We start from the raw sequence: 18,515 nt of genomic DNA on the forward strand, positions 1-18,515 counted from the left end.
TGAATTTTAAAATTTAATTAATTTAGCATGTATAATACAGTAGATCTTCAACCATTTTAATCGTTTTCTGGAAGAACTTTAAAAAGTTAAAACTGCAGTAGTAAGAAGTTACTAAACAGGTTATAAAAGAAGGTAGAAGCCAAGCTCCTGCCAAAATCCTAAATATCCTAAAATCCTATATGTGCTTGTGTTGTCATCATCATTGTCTCCCACACTCACAGAGACATCATCATTATCTACTAGTTGCAGCAAAATCCTGAACATATCCCGCGGGGTTGTGGACATCACCACTGTCTCTGGCAATCACGGAAACATCATCTTTTATTGTGGCAAAACCTTGAACGTCTCTCGCGACAAATTCATCATTGTCCTAGTCCTCTGCAATTGTGGCAAAAATAATCTTGTAGACATGTTATCGGTAATAAAAGCTTCAAAGCTTGGGTCGACTTGGCCTAGTTTCTATAGAAAACTAACCAATAGGTTTTATAGGTATCTTTATAACCTGCATTTGGTAAACGTAAGTGTTTCTTCTTTTCCATAGAGTGGTGGGGGATGGGGAGAGAGGAATGGAGGGGATACAGGCGACAGTCCTCGGAAAGATTTTGGGTCTCGCGACACCAACTGGAGGAGACATCGGTTGAGTGGTGGAGGGGAGGAGGATGATGGCTGGCGGGCGTCTAGGCCCTCGGACAAGTGGGGTAAGTGGTCACCAAGCAGGAGGAACTCCTAAAAAAAGTTTTTTCTATGCATTTAGCTTTTACAGAACCACTTATCAAATCTGCTTTTTTAAATAATGTACAAATACCAACCAACTGCAAGTCACTGAACATTCTTTATCTTAAGTAGATTGTCCCAGCAGGTGTGTCCTTGCCTAAGAAAACTTAAAATTGTAAACTACTTGAAAAACTTTTAAATTTCAATGATCGGGAAAAAGTCCATAATTTGTGTATGAATTTTTGAACTAGAAATTAGAAATTTCACCAATAGCCCAAAAGGCTGGTTCATTCATTAACTTTGTTCTTTTGGTTCTATATTAAGTTCTACGTGTAGCAAGAAGTTAGGGATGGCAGGAGATAATAACATGGGTGTTATCACAATCACAGTAAATCAGGGATATTTCTGTGATGTTGAGAAATATCATGATGTTGGTCGTGTTCATGACTGACAATCACAATATTTTGGGAGGCCAAAACGGTGTTGTTTGTAAATGCAGAAACAATATATATATGGCCATTTACAGTCATAAAAATACATTGCCTTGATTTTTTATGCAATTTTACAGAATTACCGGCTAGTTCAAACAATTTGTGAATCCAAACCAAGTCCGATCACAATTCAGATTAGCTAGACTTTGGTCTAAGTAGGTATTTAAAAAAAATTGTATTTTTTATGGTTTCCCAGATCTTATAATTCACAGGGTAACTTTGTACAATAACATGAATTGTGAGTTATTTGGTTGAAAGTATTCTCATTATGCCATTGGCAAGTTGTAAATAGTTTTGCATTACGTTGGTTGTAGGGAGAGGTAACAGTAACAGCTGGAGAGAGGGTGAAGGCTGGGACAGATCACGCCCTTGGGAGGAGACAAACAACTCACACCCTCCACCTCGCAAACACTGGGAAGAGGAGTCCAACCTGCCCGAGTGGGCGATGGAAAATCCAAGTGAAAGTGGGGGCAGTTTTGATGCCTCCGGAGCGTTTCATGGTGGACCAGTTTGTTCGGACGAGGAAGAAGTAAGTAGAGTAAATTTTATTGACTTGTCTGGTTTTGTTGATGAACTGCTGATTGCAAGTTATGTGCACGTTTTGAGGATTATGCAAACTTTCCAGTTTTAGAAGCGCCATCTTTAATCCTCCAAATGGTAAAAGTAAAATAATTTTTTTGGATAAATCTCTCAGTATTGGTCATTGGAACATATCAAGTTGTATTTCACTATTTAATGGTTCACATGTATTTCAGGGGGCCACTAACCAGCAAAGAGGAAGGACAAAATCAGAGCAAAGCAAGACCAACACTTCCCAACCCAGGCCAACATCGCAGACAAAGAAAGAACCCCCCAACATCACAAATGGAACATCCCCTTCACAAGACCAAGGTATTCAACTTTTAGCAGTAGTTTTTCTCTTATTTTAGGATGGGTATGAGATTATTTTACAATATTTTCATGACAGTTACATTATGTAATGTTGTGTTATGTACAGGTGCTGCTGACACTGTTAGTACTAAAGCAGCTCCTCTAAGACTCTCCCAAAGTGCCACCAATCTGAACAGTGAGCGACGACCTCCTGTTCAGGCAGTGAATCCACTGCCTCACCCACTTAGTACCTCTGCTTCCTTTTCTGGTGAGTATAAACAAATATTCTTGTTTCAAAAGTAATTTGGATGTTTAACATGTTAAGCCTCTGAATCACGTAATTTACTAATAAAAGGTTAAATACCTGTAGTACTTGTCCGTGATCCTGTGTTTTAGGTCAGCGACCCAGGTTTCGAACCTAAAGGTTCATTTTCAAGCTGATACCATGGTTAAACTCCTTCTAAACACATAAATCCTCTTCATAACTGTGAAGAGTCGTTGAAGACACGAACACGAACACGAAAACACAAACATTTAACAAAATTGGCCAATTAAAATAATACTGTGTGGTGTACACCACGCGCGCTACCGTACCAGTTGGCCAATTTTGTTAAATGTTTGTGTTTTCGTGTTCGTGTTCGTGTCTTCAACGACTCTTCACAGTTATGAAGAGGATTTATGTGTTTAGAAGGAGTTTAACCATGTGGTATCAGCTTGAAAATGAACCTTTAGGTTCGAAACCTGGGTCGCTGACCTAAAACACAGGATCACGGACAAGTACTACAGGTATTTAACCTTTTATTAATTTTGATGTATCTTGGTTGTTTTGCTCTTTTCATAAGTAAATTTCAAGGTAGTTTGGGTGAGTTTTGATAGTTGAGCTTTTTTCAGGTGTAAATAGCCATCCTTCCCTCTCTTCCGGTGAAAGCAAACCACAGAGAGAGCAACCCGTGAGAAAACCTGCCACATCGCCTCTGGAGCAACACTCGGCCTTCACAAACTATGTACCTCCCAAACCGGTTGAAGGTAAATATTTTGTAGTTATTGTACAGTAAATTTCTAGACTTGTAATGAAAACCTGCACTATAATAACTGCAGAGCATTACATTACTTTAAAATTAAAGTCTCATGCATTGCATGTTTGCATTACGAGCACAGGATTTGTTTTAGTGCTTAATGGTTCAAATTTGTGGTTCTTGACAGTTGAAAGAGCTATGGTGTAGTAAGTTCAGCATCCATAAACTCTCTCATTTTAGTGATCCGGCTAATTCCAACTATCCCACTGTCGCATAATTACACTAATGTTTGCTTTCAGAACCGAAACCACCTCAGAAACCAAATCACGAAGACGAGATGGAGCAGAGGTTACTGAACGATGCGGACGTGTTTGTCTCTCGACTGATGGAGGAGGATGGAGAGGCTATCCCCTCCCCCTCCAACACATCACCCTCCCACCATCACGCCAGCACACAGTCGCCACTACCCAACTCCAACAAAGACATCAGCTGGGTGTATCAGGACCCTCAAGGCGAGATACAAGGTAACTTGTCCAAAAAATCCCCATGAGACAGACCAAAGTGGCTACTTCAAAAAGTGTTGTGCCCCTTAGAGATCGAGGTGGAAGGGGGGCTGATCACACTGGATATGCTAATATCTTCTTGTTGTATCTAATAATATGTAGGTCTTCTAGAGTAAAACTATTGAAATATTAATGTTAATCAAAATTATTGATATAAAATATTCTTACATTGAAATGAAATGAAATCAACTTTATTCATACTTTGTAAACATGTGCACGAATGGCGTCATTACATTGGATCAAAATCATAACGCTTAATCCTTAAAAAGTACAAGATATAATCACTATTGAAAAAGTTCTTATTCTAATATATTATGTAGGAGGAAGTATTCATTCTTTGAGTACAGGGGATTGGTTAAAAAGTACATTTTTAGATTATTTTTAAATTTTGTAGTCCTTGTATAGTCCTTTAGTTTTGTTGGAAGAGCATTGTAACATTTTATACCCATATACATTGGTTTTTTTTTTCAAAAATCTTAATCTATGTGAAGGTGTTGCATAGTTATTTCTGTTTCAATGCATTACCTTTTGAATATTTTATTTTGAAAATCATTTGGATATTGTAAGAATCCGGTCAAGATGAAGAAGTAAAATACTACTTTCTATTAGTTGCTAGAATCCTAGTGCTTCCGACTGCCTAGCACAGTATTACTTTTGAGATATTTATTTTGTATGGATTTATTTACAAGTTCTTATATATGTTTGAGCTAAACTTCTAATCCTAGCAGTTTCTAACCTCATATTTTTAATGTTCTAGGGAATTTCCTCCCTACTGAGATGGCTGATTGGTATGTCCTGGGGTATTTCTCGTCTAGTTTACTTGTCCGAAGAACTTGCGATGAAATATTCTTGCCGATCAGTGAGATGAAGAAGTTCTGGAAGCCAGACAAACCTTTTGAAGTAGACTATCACACATTACCTCCCATCAAGGTAAGAATCACGGGAATACTGTTGGAGCGCTCTTTTTGTGTGCTTTTACTCTGGCACACACCTTGAATGTTAACAAATTTTATCACCACTTGGAATTATTTAAGATAAACTTTTGAAAAGATTAATTTTTTTTTAATTTTTGCAGAAGAACCAACCACACCCATTGATACCTCAGACACTGCCTGCCGCTCCTCCCGCCCCGGCTCTGGACGATGCGATGCTGCTGCAGTACCAGATACATCAGCAAATGCTGCACCAAAGGTAACATTAAATGACTTACTGAAGTAATATTATACAACATTATACTGATGTTGCTGTTCTAAACATCTCTTTATATCTTAAAATGTATTCAAAGTCACAACTCGGCTTTATTTGCCCATTGGAATATAACAATTCTTCTTTTGTTGCAGACAACAAGCCGCTATCTTTGCCAGACTAAGGCAGTCGGAACAGTTCAACAAACTAAGTGATCTGGAGCAGCGTCAGGTGAGAAAATGAGAAATTTACTATTTAAGGATATGAAAATTCCATGGTGGAAGCAGGAACCAAAAAGCTCTTTTTAAGGTGCAGATAAAATGTTTTAAGAATGGTAGACACAATATTGTGTAAGTTATAATAGTAATAAATTTTTACAATGCTATACTGCTAATATAAAATTTGTATAGCCTGTACATAAATTAAACTTTGAATCAGCTGTTGTTTCAACACAGATAAATCAGCTGTTACACAGAGTGGTTGTTGATAGGTGTTGGCACAGCAGACGAGTCTGGCAGGTCTGGAGCCGCTACAAGGAGGCATGATGCTGCCACACATGCAACAACACCCAGTCAGTGCTGCTAACCCGACGACCAACAGCAACGTGATTGCCATGCTGCAAGTGTTGGCTGCTCAGCAACAACAGCAACAGCAACAACTGCAGCAGCAGGTCAGTCACTGTCTCAATGAAATGGGTCCACGATAGATATAAGTTTGCAGATTTAATCGTCTAGAGACATTAACTCTGTTAATGATAGAATTTTGTTGTGGGTTTGATTTGTATGTGCAGTAAAACTCTGAGTAACGGAGTTAAAGAGTGCATTTTGTAGATGTATTGAGTGAGGGGCTAACTCAAGTGTCCCGGCTGTGAGGGGTTAACTTGAGAGTCCGTACACATCAACCAAAGCTTACTGTGCATCTCATCAATGGTGTGATTTTGAAGGTTCTTTTGGTTCAAAAAGATCTTCTATAGTAGTTTTTACGTTGTTTTAATTAAATTCATCTTAACATTGGACAATTGTTGACAGTGTCTACATCTTAAAATAATTGTTATTTGCTTTCTGAATTTGTCTCTATACCGCTTAGAGAGACGACTGCCGTCTTCCGCTCCATACTTTCTGTTGGCCAAACCAGGCTAACTGTCTGAGTCACGACAGACAATGACCATTACCTAACTAATTTTCCAATCAATTTGTATTTTTCATCGTGGTTTCAGTTAACCTGGGTTTTAGTTTAACAGAGCTCAGTTGAAAGTGGTTTTACTCTAATGGAGTTTTGTACTTGAGGTGAAACTTGGAACTATATTTCTTTATGGATAAGAATTTGGGGGCAATTAAATTGTTTTATTCTTAATTAACTGCTTAAGGAATCCCACCTAAATTGTTTAACATGTTCTCTATTCCACTAAAACTGCTATGTGTTTTTTGTTGTAGGCTGTCTTTAATAGTAAATAAAATATTATTCATTGAACGACATTCGTTAAAATTTAAAATGGCAAAGGATTTAATGTACTGCCAGCTAGATTAGATTAGATAGATTTCTGTAAAGAACATTTCAAGATACATTTATAATTATAATAATAAAAAAATTATAGTAATTGATCTGGAGCCGCTACAAGGAGGCATGATGCTGCCACACATGCAACAACACCCAGTCAGTGCCATAAATGGCTTTTGTAGCTAAATTGTATGACTTTTGTTAATTTGTATCATTTGGAAATAAATTTTAAAAAATTGAGAGTAAGTAAAACAAATCCTCTGACAAAGTGGTTTTGTTGCAGAGGTTGGGAGCAGGAGCGGTGCCGGTCTTGTCTACCCCAGCTGAGCCAACACTGGACCCGCTACAGCAGATCATGTCTCAGATAGGACTGCATGGCCCCACCAGGACTGCTGCTCCCCCTGCCACACCGCAGACGACACCAGATAATCAACAAAGCTTCCACGAGTTCCTCAACTCCTTCCGTCAGAGACAAGCCGCAGCAGTGCCCCCACCCCCCACCCAGCCACAAGCACCGCCCGTGGTACGAGCCAGGAGTAATGCATGCAGAATAGTACAATTAGACTGAGTTGAGGGGCCTAACAGTAATCGTAGTGAGACCTAATCCCTACCAACCTCAACAATTTTCATGGTTTGACAACTTTAAATGTTTAAATTTTAATAACTATATTTTTATAAGTGAAAACGTACCTTATATTTTTATAAGTGAAAAACGTACCTTACAAGCTAAAATATAACCTAGCGTGAATGTTAAAACCCTCTAAAGTACTATTTTATTTTATTTTCTTAAGCTAATTTTTGTCCCATTAAAAATCTCTTACTGGAAATCCAAGGGCAGGCTCAGCCGTTTAAGTGATGTAATTGCGGGTCAAAGTGAAGTTGTAAAACGTTAGATTCTACGAATGTTTTGTAATTTTAACGTGTCATTTAGCATGCTTTTATTGAGAGTGTTGTTAATATGGTATAGTTTAAGTTGAATTGAAGACATGAAGAACAATTCTCATATGATGCACACTTGAACTAATGACGTTAAGAGCGAGGCTCATTTGACGCAAATAGAACAAAAGTTTCATCTCTAATAGAATATGACATTTTTAAAACTCATTTTAAATCATTGTGCCTAGTTTGTGAGGGGTCCTCCACAATGAACCTTTGACATTCCTGATAGTTCAATTTGTACTGTGAATATATGCTAATAAATAATAAAGTGATAAAATGTAAAGTGTTTTATTAATGAAAGTGAAAAGGTCTTAAATAAAAGGAAATTTCCCTTGTTTTAGAATGTGTAGCAAATTTAATCCTTTACCATTTTCTTTTACTACCATTTTACTTTCCGTACCATTTTCTGTACTTCCGATTTTGCCTGATTCACAATTTGAATTTGACAAATCCTATAATTCTTCTAGTTTCACTTTTTCCTGATTTAATTTCAGTAGTATTAGTGATATTAGCTTGTGAAATGTTGGCTCTAGTTGACCACAGGCCTAAGTGTGAATTATTCCAGCATCATTTCATTAGCATTCAAAATCAAACAAAAATATTACTATACTGTAGAATACATGGACAAGTTTGAGCAAGTTTAAGTTTGATGTACAACAAAAACATCTTAACGTTTTTACCAGTTGATTCATTAACTCTTTTTAGTTCAACTGTCTTAATAATATAAAGATAATATCTCATCTGCAAAAAATCTAACAATAAGCTAATACAAGTTTACAAGGGACCTTATGAACATGGTCATTTAAACTTTTGAAATACAAGCTTTGTCACAATTCTCAAAATCAAATGTCTCGCACTAGGACCAATAGCTCAGCACTGTTGCATTATGGCCAAAGTTGGCTGGTAAGGTTTGGTTATTATAATTTTTAGCAATTTTTGAAGCTGGCAATGCATAGTTTAGGAATACCAGGCTACAAATAAAATATAAAAAAAATATAAAAGATGAGTTTCTTAATTACTAAAATATATGTAAAGGGCTGTTGTAGTAGGGGTCTGCGGGGTGCGGGCCTGAGTTTTTTACGGGTAAAAAATGTGAGTCTGGTGAATTACTCAAGCCCTGGCTGGGTTGTGCCAAAGTGGGTTGCTTTTGAAATTGTAATACTGCAATAAGGTTTTACATTAGGCCATATTGTTCTTGATCTCCCCCATATTGTGTGAAATCATAAACATCTTCCGCAGTGACAACAAAATCAAGAACATATTTTACAGACACTGTGAAATCATGAACGTCTTCTGTGATATCATTGGTTCTCTGGTTGGGACATAACTGAACATCACCAGCAATTGCGACAAAATCTTCAATTTTTGACCCTACATCCTTATAGATGATATCTGCAATCACAAAGTTAAAAGCTCAGCTAGGCCCGAAGTGACTTCTCGGGGAAGTGAGCCGCAGACTCCTAGTTTTTCGTAATGATTGTATTCTATCTTTTTTCTACTTTGACTATTTGATAAGACAGATACTTAATTTTGATTGTGTTCTTCTTGCACCATTGTTATGCAACTTCAAAATGCTTTTACCGTTTTTACTTAGCCTATCTCTGTTAATTTCATAAATAAAATAATTGAATGAAAAACAGTGAAAATTTATTGGACATTGTGGGACTATTTTTAAAATTTTGTATTAACTAGTACCTGGGAATTATGTAAGAATTATTATTAATTTATAAATAGAGTTTTTGAAGAGTCCAGGTAAACATAAACGCCTTAAAAGTGATTGTAACTATTAATGCTAACAAAACTAACTTACCATCTTAATAGCTTGTTAGAAAGCTCTAGGCCATAATAGCTTTGACTTTGTTTAGAAAATTAAGAGCAGGCTAACCTTAACATTGGGGGAACTTGTCAAATGTAACACATGAATAAACACACACACACAAACCAGGTAAGCCGACTCTTACCCAAAACAAGATCAAACTTATTAATACTAATTTAGCATACTTAGTTATTTTGTATATACACATATTAACTGATCAACTGTTTGTTATGTTACGTCGTCTGCTAGTGGTGATCTCAGTGTGTTCCGTAGATGGAGTCAGTGTGGGGTGCCCCCGCATTCCCTAGCTGGTCCGTGCCTCCTGGTCATGCCCCCGCCACTGCCAACCCTCCGCAGAGTCTGTGGGCTGACCCTATCTCCAAAGGAATAAAAACTGAGAAAGATATCTTAGTAAGTGGATATAAAAGCATTGTTATTTGTAAAAGAATATTAATATGATTTACGATACAGAGTCAATTACCAAAAACAATTACGGATTTAGTTTGCTCGGATAACTAAATTTTCAAATTGTCCAGATATTGACTGAAATTTTTTTAAACTATGATTGATACCATTTAAATTTATCTCCCAAAAATTGTATAATGTTTTTATGATTATTAGCCCATTCAATATGGATTTTCCTTTTAAACTCCCATATTCACTTTTGAGTACAAATGTAAATTTTGTGATAGCTTTACGGTTGTTATCTATATATTAATAGGCAAGCGTGTTTCTTTAAAACCTTTTTTCTCAGCTCTTGTGCATCACAGGGACTAAGCATACTGAAAGAGAGATAAGATGTTTTCCTGCAGAAATGCAGAATCCCTTTCCTAAATTAAAATAGGCTCAAAAATAAGCACAAAAAATGAATTAAAAATTTGAACAAATTAACATGGGCCCAATAGGATTGCTATGCTAGTGACGAAATAACAACGAAATATAAACAGAAAATCAAAACAAATGGAAGAAATTCCAATCACATGTTTCATTTACAGCTTGGGGTGGAAATAGAGTAGTCTCTACATTACATATTTTTGGTTGAGTTTTCGACCACTGGAAGACCTCTAGTAAACTTTAAAACCCAAGCCCAAGCATGGCTTGGGGCATTAGTTTGTTGAATCTTTAAGCCCATCCAACTTTTTCATTAGGGGTGACCGAGGGGTCTGGGGGGAGTAAAGAATAACCCCTAATAAAGAGGTGAACATGTTACAAATTAAGGTACATGATTGTTGATCCTATACATTTTTGTATCTTAATTTGCCCTATCAATTTATTGTTTTTGGAATCGCTTTTAAAATTTTAAAAATGCTGTAGCCACTGATACCCCAAGTGGTAATTGTCCTCCTCAAATTAACGGTATTGAAAATGAATACCCCCACCGCAGCAAACCTGTTGACTAAGCGAATTTCCATTTACCGGGCTGGATTTCTACTGAAATATTCCCTTTAAGTTGTCAGATTTATTTTCTATTTAAATTACATTAATTTTAGTGAGTACTTAGGTTTGCTGCTACAGGGAAGGTATTGAAGTGTTTTTTATTAAAATGTTGATAGCTTAGAATGAAATAAAAAAAATTGCCAAATTAGTTTAAAATATATCCATAAACAAACAAACTATAACAGTTTTTTTATTCAACATGGGAATTTTTAATTTAAAATTTTTCTGAATTATCTCCGTAACCTTTAGGCATACATTAGGCTTCAATATACAAAATGATTTATTTTTTTAGCTTTATATAATGGTTTGGAAAGAAATTGTGAAACTTTAGTGTTTTTAGTGTCAAAAATGGGAAAATTAATTTATACTTCATAAAACCCCCATAAACCCCGGATGCCTTAGTTCGATCATTCTATTTGGTGAACTCGTTCGAATAAACGTAGGTTTACACGTTTGTACCAAATTTCATCAAAATAGGATCATTTTTGCTTTAATTATCACGCTAACGTTTGTATATACATATACAGGATGAGTTTCTACTAAGCGTGTTAATTTTTACCAGATATTCTACTCACTAAAAAGGAACAAAAAATGCCAAACAAAAATTTTCCAACCCCACCCGTTAGGCTGCAATGGCCGATTATGTGAATTTTTAAAATTTCCTGTAGTAGCTTCACTAAAAGAGCATATAAATTAAGCCAATACACGTACAGCATAATAACATATACTAATGAAAAGAGCGTTAAATTTCCTACAAAACCATTGCAACATCCTTGACATACAACCATATTTTCACCATTGTATGTCTCACATATCATAAATGAAGAAGTTTGTAAATTACTTCTTTACAACTTCAAAGTGGTGTTACAACTAATAACACTAATGTGATGTTTTGTCAAATTACGTAAAAAAACTTTTGTATTTCATGCCCTTTAAAATTATGTAACGCATAAGGTTATTGCTGTATTAAAAGTCCGAAAAATTAGGTCAAAACTGCGTCAAGGTCAGAGTTTTTGGGAAGTTAATAATTTGAGTGTTAACAAGCCAACAATTAAAATCAGCTGGTTCTGTAAACAAAGTTTAACAGCTGATCAGATTTAAGCTGAGTTAAAGATAGCTAAGAAATTAACAGATACTGTTTTACATTTGGTTCAATGTTTTGATTCCAAAAACTCAGACCTTGACGCAGTATTGACCTATTTATTCGAACTTTTAATACAGCAATAACCTTATGGGTTACATCATTTTAAAGGGCATGAAATGCGAAAGTTTTTTACGTAATTTGACAAAAATATCACATTAGTGTAAATAGTTGTAACACTTTGAAGTTGTAAAGAAATAATTTAAAAATTTCTTTATTTATGTTATGTGAGACATACAACGGTGAAAATATGGTTGTATGTCAAGGATGTTGCAATGGTTTTGTAGGAAATTTAATGCTCTTTACATTAGTATAAGTTATTATGCTGTACGTGTATTGGCTTAATTTCTATGCTCTTTTAGTGAAGCTACTACAGGTAATTTTAAAAATTCACATAATCGGCCATTGCAGCCTAACGAGTGGGATTGGAAAATTTTTGTTTGTCATTTTTTGTTCCTTTTAGTGAGTAGAATAACTGGTAAAAATTAACACGCTTAGTAGAAACTCACCCTGTATATATATGAATCTGAACGGAGGTTGTTTTTGACCTCTGGAAACCTCAAAACGAAAAAGTAAATCGGTCCTAGGTCTAGGTCTTACCATTAGACCAACGGTAATAGCTTATTCCCTGTATGGGGAATTTGCTAAAATGGTATTGCTGAAAATTAACCACTGCTTTTTTCTGTTGTAGGAAGAACAACGGAGAGTGGAAGAAAAGAAAAAAGAGGAATTGAGGTTAGTTTATTGTTTGTTGTGGCAAGTGACTATCCTATTTTCTTATCTCCTACTCATTAATATTATTAGCTTGTGAAATATTGTTTAAATTACTATATTTTTAGGGTTTATTTATTTTTTTTGAGTTCTTTGTTATTTTGATGGAGCCTTGATTCGAAAAATGTGTCCAAAAAATGTGTCAATTCAACTGCAAAATTAAATGTATTGTGCTTGATGTCTATAATTTTAAGTACACTTCCATCCTATATCGTCCTTTTTATTCTCTGCCCTCAATAGATATTTGTGCTGTAGCAAAAGTAAAAGCTATAAAGAAACCAATTGATAGGAACATAAAAGGTTTGTCTAGAGAGAAAGATTTTGGAACGCAAATACTTTAGGCTACATTAGTTTTCTTAGAGTTACTGCCATCTTGGGTGTCACTAATATACACACAGACAGACATAAATATTGATAAGTTTCCTATACACTTTCTTAGGTTGTTAGGTTATTATGTATAAATAACCATATCATCTTTATTTACTTAGCCTTTTCTTTACGTGATGCTGGGACTCAAAGTTTTTTGTCACTTGTAACAACAATCAAAACTGCAGAAATAATACTATCCTATTTTAGGAAACAAGAAGAGCTCCGGTTAAAGGAGGAAGAGCGTGAGCGACTGAGGAGGATTAAAGAAGAAGAAGAAATGGAAAGGCAGCGACAAGAAGAGGAGGAGAGAGAAAGAAAGAGGGCACTGGAAGCAGAAGAGAAAATGAAAAAAGAGGTAATGAGGCTTCACACATACATATATATATAATTCCATGTCTGTCTGTCCTTTATGCGCTACCAAACCGTTTATCTGATCATCACGACATTTTGGGTAACTACCCTGTGTATGTATGTAGGATGATTTGTGTCTGATTTTCAATCTTGACACAAATGTTTTGAATGATTAAGTGACACAACAACCATTTAGTTTGGATGGAGTGGGGAGCCTTATGTGTTCCAACTAAAAATCCATTTGTGAAAAACTCATTTGTAGAGAATCATTTCTTATGACATGGACACAAAGCAATCAAGTACCACACCATCTTCTCTGTGTTGTCTCCCCACTGCAAAGCATGGGCAGAGCAACGTCCAACAGGGTGGAAGCTGCTATTCTAATCATTATTTACATAGCTATGTGGCAGTTATATAAACCCACTTTTTCAAATTTGGTTTATGTTTTTCAGGCGGCAGCTAAGAAAGAACAAGATAGGTTAAAAAAAGAAGAAGAAAAGAAGAGGAAAGAAGAAGAAAAGCGTAGAAAAGAAGAAGAAAAGAGAAAGCAGGAAGAAGAGAAGAGAAAGGCAGAAGAAGAGCGCAAGAGACAAGAAGAGGAGAAAAAGAAGTAGGTTTTAATTTTTCTTAGTGACTTCAGAATGTGATGGCAAATTTTAGATTTAAGCTATGAGAAGAAATGATTACCTTCGTTATGGTAGTTAGTTTGTTTCCAATCCAAGGGAGAATCTTTGTTATTTATTTCATTTTGCAGTTTTTCTCTAACATTTCTTTTTTTATGTTTTTACTATGTGGATGGTCCAAACCCTGGTCTTACATTGTCTAATGACAACCGTTTGTTAGAAAGTATCGTAATTAGTAGTCCAATGACAGATGCGGGTTTGAACCAGTAACTTTCATATTTGAAGGTGAGTCCTATTATCATATGGCTAACCAGGCAATATAAGCCTAGTCATAGAATATCTGCACTGTCAATGGCCAATGGGTTGTTTTTTCCTTGCTCTTAAAAGAGCTTAACTATTCACTTTTACTAGCCTAGCTACAAAAAATCTGCGGAGCCTTCCAATCCACGTTATAGTTGTGCCATAGCCGATCTTCAAACCCAACATTACTACGCATTTCGATCCAGCTGTACATCCCTAGGGATTACATTAAATTAAGCATTAGGTAATAAAAATTGTATCTTGCAGACAGGAGCAAATGGCCAAGCGACAGAATGAAGCGTTGAAGCGGATGCAGGAGCAACAGCAGGCACAAGTTAGGGCTGCCAAGGTAACACCCACCCCTGCACCTTGGACCCCTCCAGACGCCACAGGGCCTAGTCTCGTGGATATACAAAAGACGGAGCGCAAACAGGTACTACTGTCTAACGGTTGTGTTCTCCGCATCCCTCCCAACTCCCTCCTTGAAAAACTTATCCTCCAAGAAAATTCCTTCCGATTGGTAAGATTCATCTGATTTGATTAGATTGGATAGGTTAGTTGTGGTTTGTTGTTGTTTTAGTTGATTAAGCAGTCATATACGAACGAACCAACTAGAGACATATAGAAACTATTTCATTGTATAGATTAAACTTTACTGAACAATGAACAGCAAATGTATATTGATACGTTAATGAGTAAAATAACCGCAGCTTCAGCGATACCAAAGCTTCAGCTTCAGCGTCCTAGAAAAATCAGGACCAATGACACACTACTTCGTTTGGTCGTTTTTGGGACTATATAAATGTAAATGTACATATACAAATGTTACAATCAGGATAAAATTGTGGCTACATAAAATGAAAATATAAATTATAAAATCTAAATCAAAATGTATCTCAAAAGTACTCATAATGTAAAATCAACAAAATACGAGGCATGTTTTTTAAGTAAGTACCGTTTTTAAATTTCTCCGTTGCAGTGCGTCACTGTCCCCAGTACCCAGTGCGTTGCTCATAATGGACGTTGGTGGGGCCGTCTTTAGATGCCCTTACCCACTTGCGTACCATTCCGTCACTCATAAATGTTCTCGCCATACACCTCACTAATCTGTCGATAAATTTCAATGGCTTTCACACCTTTAGCACTTAAAAATCTAATTAAAGCGCCCACTTCACAGTCGGCGGCAGTCTTAATTGGCGGCACCATTTTGAATGCTCGATACCGGATGTAAACACGGCCGATTGTTGTCGAATTTCCGGCTAGGGCTTGCCAATAGATGCATATATACAGTGCAAATGTCCAAAATGCCAATCGCAGCGCTGGAACGGAGAAGTTTAAAAACGGTACTTACTTAAAAAACAAACATGTCTCGTAAGTAAACATTACTTTATCCTCATCATGAGGGTCTGAGGATAGTCAACCTACATGACAATGAACATAATGTTTCCAGCATCGTTAATATTCACATCTATCTTCCTCTCCCATCCTGCTCAATGAATGTGAAATTGAGTATACAAGGTGTATTTAAAAATAATTTAGCTGAATTCCTTGGGGTCAAAATAGGGTGTTCCAGTTGTAGTTAGGTTTCTATTTGCTTTCATATTGGAGCTATAGAAGCCGGCCGGGTGGTCTATGACACCCTGTATACTGTATGAAATGTATGATTTGTTTACAGTTGTCATAGAAAGTGACATTTTACAACTTAAGTTTGAAAAATAAAATAGCCGATTTCTCAAGATTGTTACCTTTTTTTTATATGTTCTCTTTTCTGGCAATTTGATTTTGTCCAGTTGTCAATCGGAGTAGGAACGAGTAAAGTTAACAATTTTACTTGCTCACTATCTTTGTTCACTCCATTGACAACTGAACAAAATTAGAATTTTGGTTCAGTTTTTTTTATTTAATAATAACAAAATAATAAAGAAAAAGGGCAGTATGCAGTTATATTAATTTATTACATTTAAAATGGCATTAAATATAAAGCAATTATTAATTAATGAGATTGTTAACAGTTTGTAAATGAAGAGTATTTTTCATTTGCTGAATGTTACCAAATATATTGTTAATCCCATTGCTACAATATTGCAGCCCAGCTACAAAAGTTCTAACCTCAATGTTGTAAGTACATTTGTTTGAGTCTATAATTATTTTTTAGTTGCGACATACCAAAATTATGTAGATAAAATATGTCCAACTCACGTTCAAAGTGCCCTTTTTTAAACTCGATAAAATTTATACACGACCAAGCCGTGTGTCAATATTTTTCTCTTGATTAAAGAAAGTGACACTTTGCTTACTAGTTGCACAACTAAAACTATTTCCCTTGTTCAAAGTTTACAACACACAAATAGTTTAGTCGAGTTCAGACGGCTCAACGAGTAGCTTTGGTTACAGCAACAACAGCTGAAGGAACAACAGGAGAAGGAGAAGAGAGCTTTGGAGAAACAACAACAAGCTTTGCAACAACAGCAGCTGAAGAACTCCAAGAGCGCCTCCGGACTGCTGGGCAGCCTCAAGTGGGCGGACGTCCCCAACTCTGCCCCGCCACGGGTCAAGAGTCTGGCGGAGATACAGGCAGAGGAGCAGGAGAGATTGGCCAAGGTATGTGACGGGACATGATCGTGACATTTCATTGGGTGATGAGCCTACTGGGGCTGTTGTAGGACATCCTCCTGAGCCTCACTGAACCATCATTTTGGTTAAGAGATTATTGCAGAAATTTTCTATTAAAAACTAATGTCCTTAAACAACGTTTTACAAACACTTATAATGAAATTTAAACAGGTTATCAAGAATTTTTAATAAAATAGAACTTTAAGCTTAGAAATATAACTTATACTTTTGTAAGAAGACCCCCCATTAAAGATAGACAACCCCCTCAAAATAATGACGTACTTTTTGTAAACAGATCAGATATCAATCTGTTTTTTCAATTTGCCCTCTAAAGGAATCAAGAATCTAAATTATATACAGCCGCATATGTAACTCACTGGGGGATACAAATTCTAGACCACTTCTAGATGAGCTAGAGACTTGAAATTTTCGGTGTTTTGTAGGTCTAGTGCCCAAACCCCCGGGAAAATTCCAAAAAGTGCCATTTTTAAATTTTAACCCCCCCGAAATTAAGGGTTTCCCCCCCATGTTATTCTTATGGGAAATAGCATTGAAAATTGCCGACTTTGGCAAGCTCATCTGAACCACTTAGAAACGTGGTAGAGACTTCAAATTTGCGTAGTATTGTAGTGTGAGGTCTTACAATACCGGTGGAATTTGCAAAAGTCCCATTTTCAAATTTTAACCCCCCCCCCAAAATCCAAAATGGCGGACCTCTGAAAACGAAAAAACACTTTTTTTTCAACCGGATGTAGCTCGAAAACGGTAAGAGCTAGCAAAGATTTGAAAGTATATCCAGGAACAGGAATTACGCTTTTATTCTGACCGTCTCTTCCTGGAAAGAGCCCGTGCATACAACGATATGTTTGCTTTCTGCGCGCTCGAAGTGTCAGGCGGGTATCGTCATCCCAGTGGTCTTTCTTTTTTCAAGATCGAGGGAAGAATGTACCACCAGGTCTAAAATCTGGACGCCCCAGGACAAAAGTTCACCACTCGTTCTGGGAACGTTCAGTTTGTGAATCGGTCCCGCCTGTATATTGACGATGGCGAAGAGCGCCGTAACATTGCGATGGGTAGATCGCTTGATGCCGAGATCATCGATGGTATTGCCGATTTCCTGTCAAGGGAAAATCCTTACATTGAGCATTACCGTCGATTGAGCAACGAGCCTTCTGTAAATGCTCACTTGGCATTTGAGATAACAAGCAGGTCTACCGATGGCCCTGTTCTCGGCGATCGGCAGACAGGCGTTGAAGTGCACGCCGTGCTCAGCAATGACGAGAACGACACTGAGCCCCGGAGACTGACAATATGGAAATCCGGTTCTGACAGACCTACATTTATAGATCTTTTACACCCCCTGATGGAACCTTTCCAATATCCCCTACTCTACCCGCAAGGCACTGTGGGATGGCACGTTGGTCGTCTTGACAACAAGGGTGCTAAGCTGACTCAATTTAAGTACTCGCGGTGCCTCCTACTTTCGGAACCTCGCTTCTCTCACCTAGGCCGTCTCTCACAAGCTTGGCAGGTTGAGATGTTCGCGAGGTACGAGGAGGAGAAACTGCGTTATATTAAGTTCACGCAGCTGAAAAACACCGATAGTGCCTTGCGGGTGGGGCCGGTTGACGAGATTCGGAATGCACAGCAGGTCTTGAACGACATCGCTCGTGATGAAACCGTCCAAGGCGAGGGTGGGGTGCAGGCAGGAAAAGTCTACCTCCCAAGTTCGTTCACCGGGGGGCCCAGGTACATGAAGGTCAAATATGAGGACGCCATGGCAATCGTATCGCGACTAGGTTCCCCCACTTTCTTTTTG

General features: G+C 37.0%; 1 protein-coding gene across 1 annotated transcript in view; it reads left to right on the top strand.

Moving 5' to 3' along the window:
- LOC128991885 (GRB10-interacting GYF protein 2) overlaps positions 1-18,515 on the top strand; it is a 49,536-nt gene that overhangs the window by 19,727 nt on the left and 11,294 nt on the right. The window contains exons 5-21 of the mRNA XM_054415142.1: positions 542-698; positions 1,520-1,734; positions 1,961-2,096; positions 2,203-2,343; positions 2,967-3,101; positions 3,391-3,615; positions 4,412-4,584; positions 4,730-4,845; positions 4,995-5,070; positions 5,330-5,509; positions 6,620-6,859; positions 9,365-9,502; positions 12,361-12,404; positions 13,017-13,164; positions 13,613-13,770; positions 14,351-14,603; positions 16,478-16,684. Coding sequence (XP_054271117.1) covers positions 542-698; positions 1,520-1,734; positions 1,961-2,096; positions 2,203-2,343; positions 2,967-3,101; positions 3,391-3,615; positions 4,412-4,584; positions 4,730-4,845; positions 4,995-5,070; positions 5,330-5,509; positions 6,620-6,859; positions 9,365-9,502; positions 12,361-12,404; positions 13,017-13,164; positions 13,613-13,770; positions 14,351-14,603; positions 16,478-16,684 — 2,742 coding nt within the window. The remainder of the gene's footprint in view (positions 1-541; positions 699-1,519; positions 1,735-1,960; positions 2,097-2,202; positions 2,344-2,966; positions 3,102-3,390; positions 3,616-4,411; positions 4,585-4,729; positions 4,846-4,994; positions 5,071-5,329; positions 5,510-6,619; positions 6,860-9,364; positions 9,503-12,360; positions 12,405-13,016; positions 13,165-13,612; positions 13,771-14,350; positions 14,604-16,477; positions 16,685-18,515) is intronic.

This window comes from Macrosteles quadrilineatus, unplaced genomic scaffold (genome assembly GCF_028750875.1).
Source record: "Macrosteles quadrilineatus isolate MER2022 unplaced genomic scaffold, UCM_ALF_1.0 Scaffold_4__1_contigs__length_99947679, whole genome shotgun sequence".
Lineage (NCBI taxonomy): Eukaryota > Metazoa > Arthropoda > Insecta > Hemiptera > Cicadellidae > Macrosteles > Macrosteles quadrilineatus.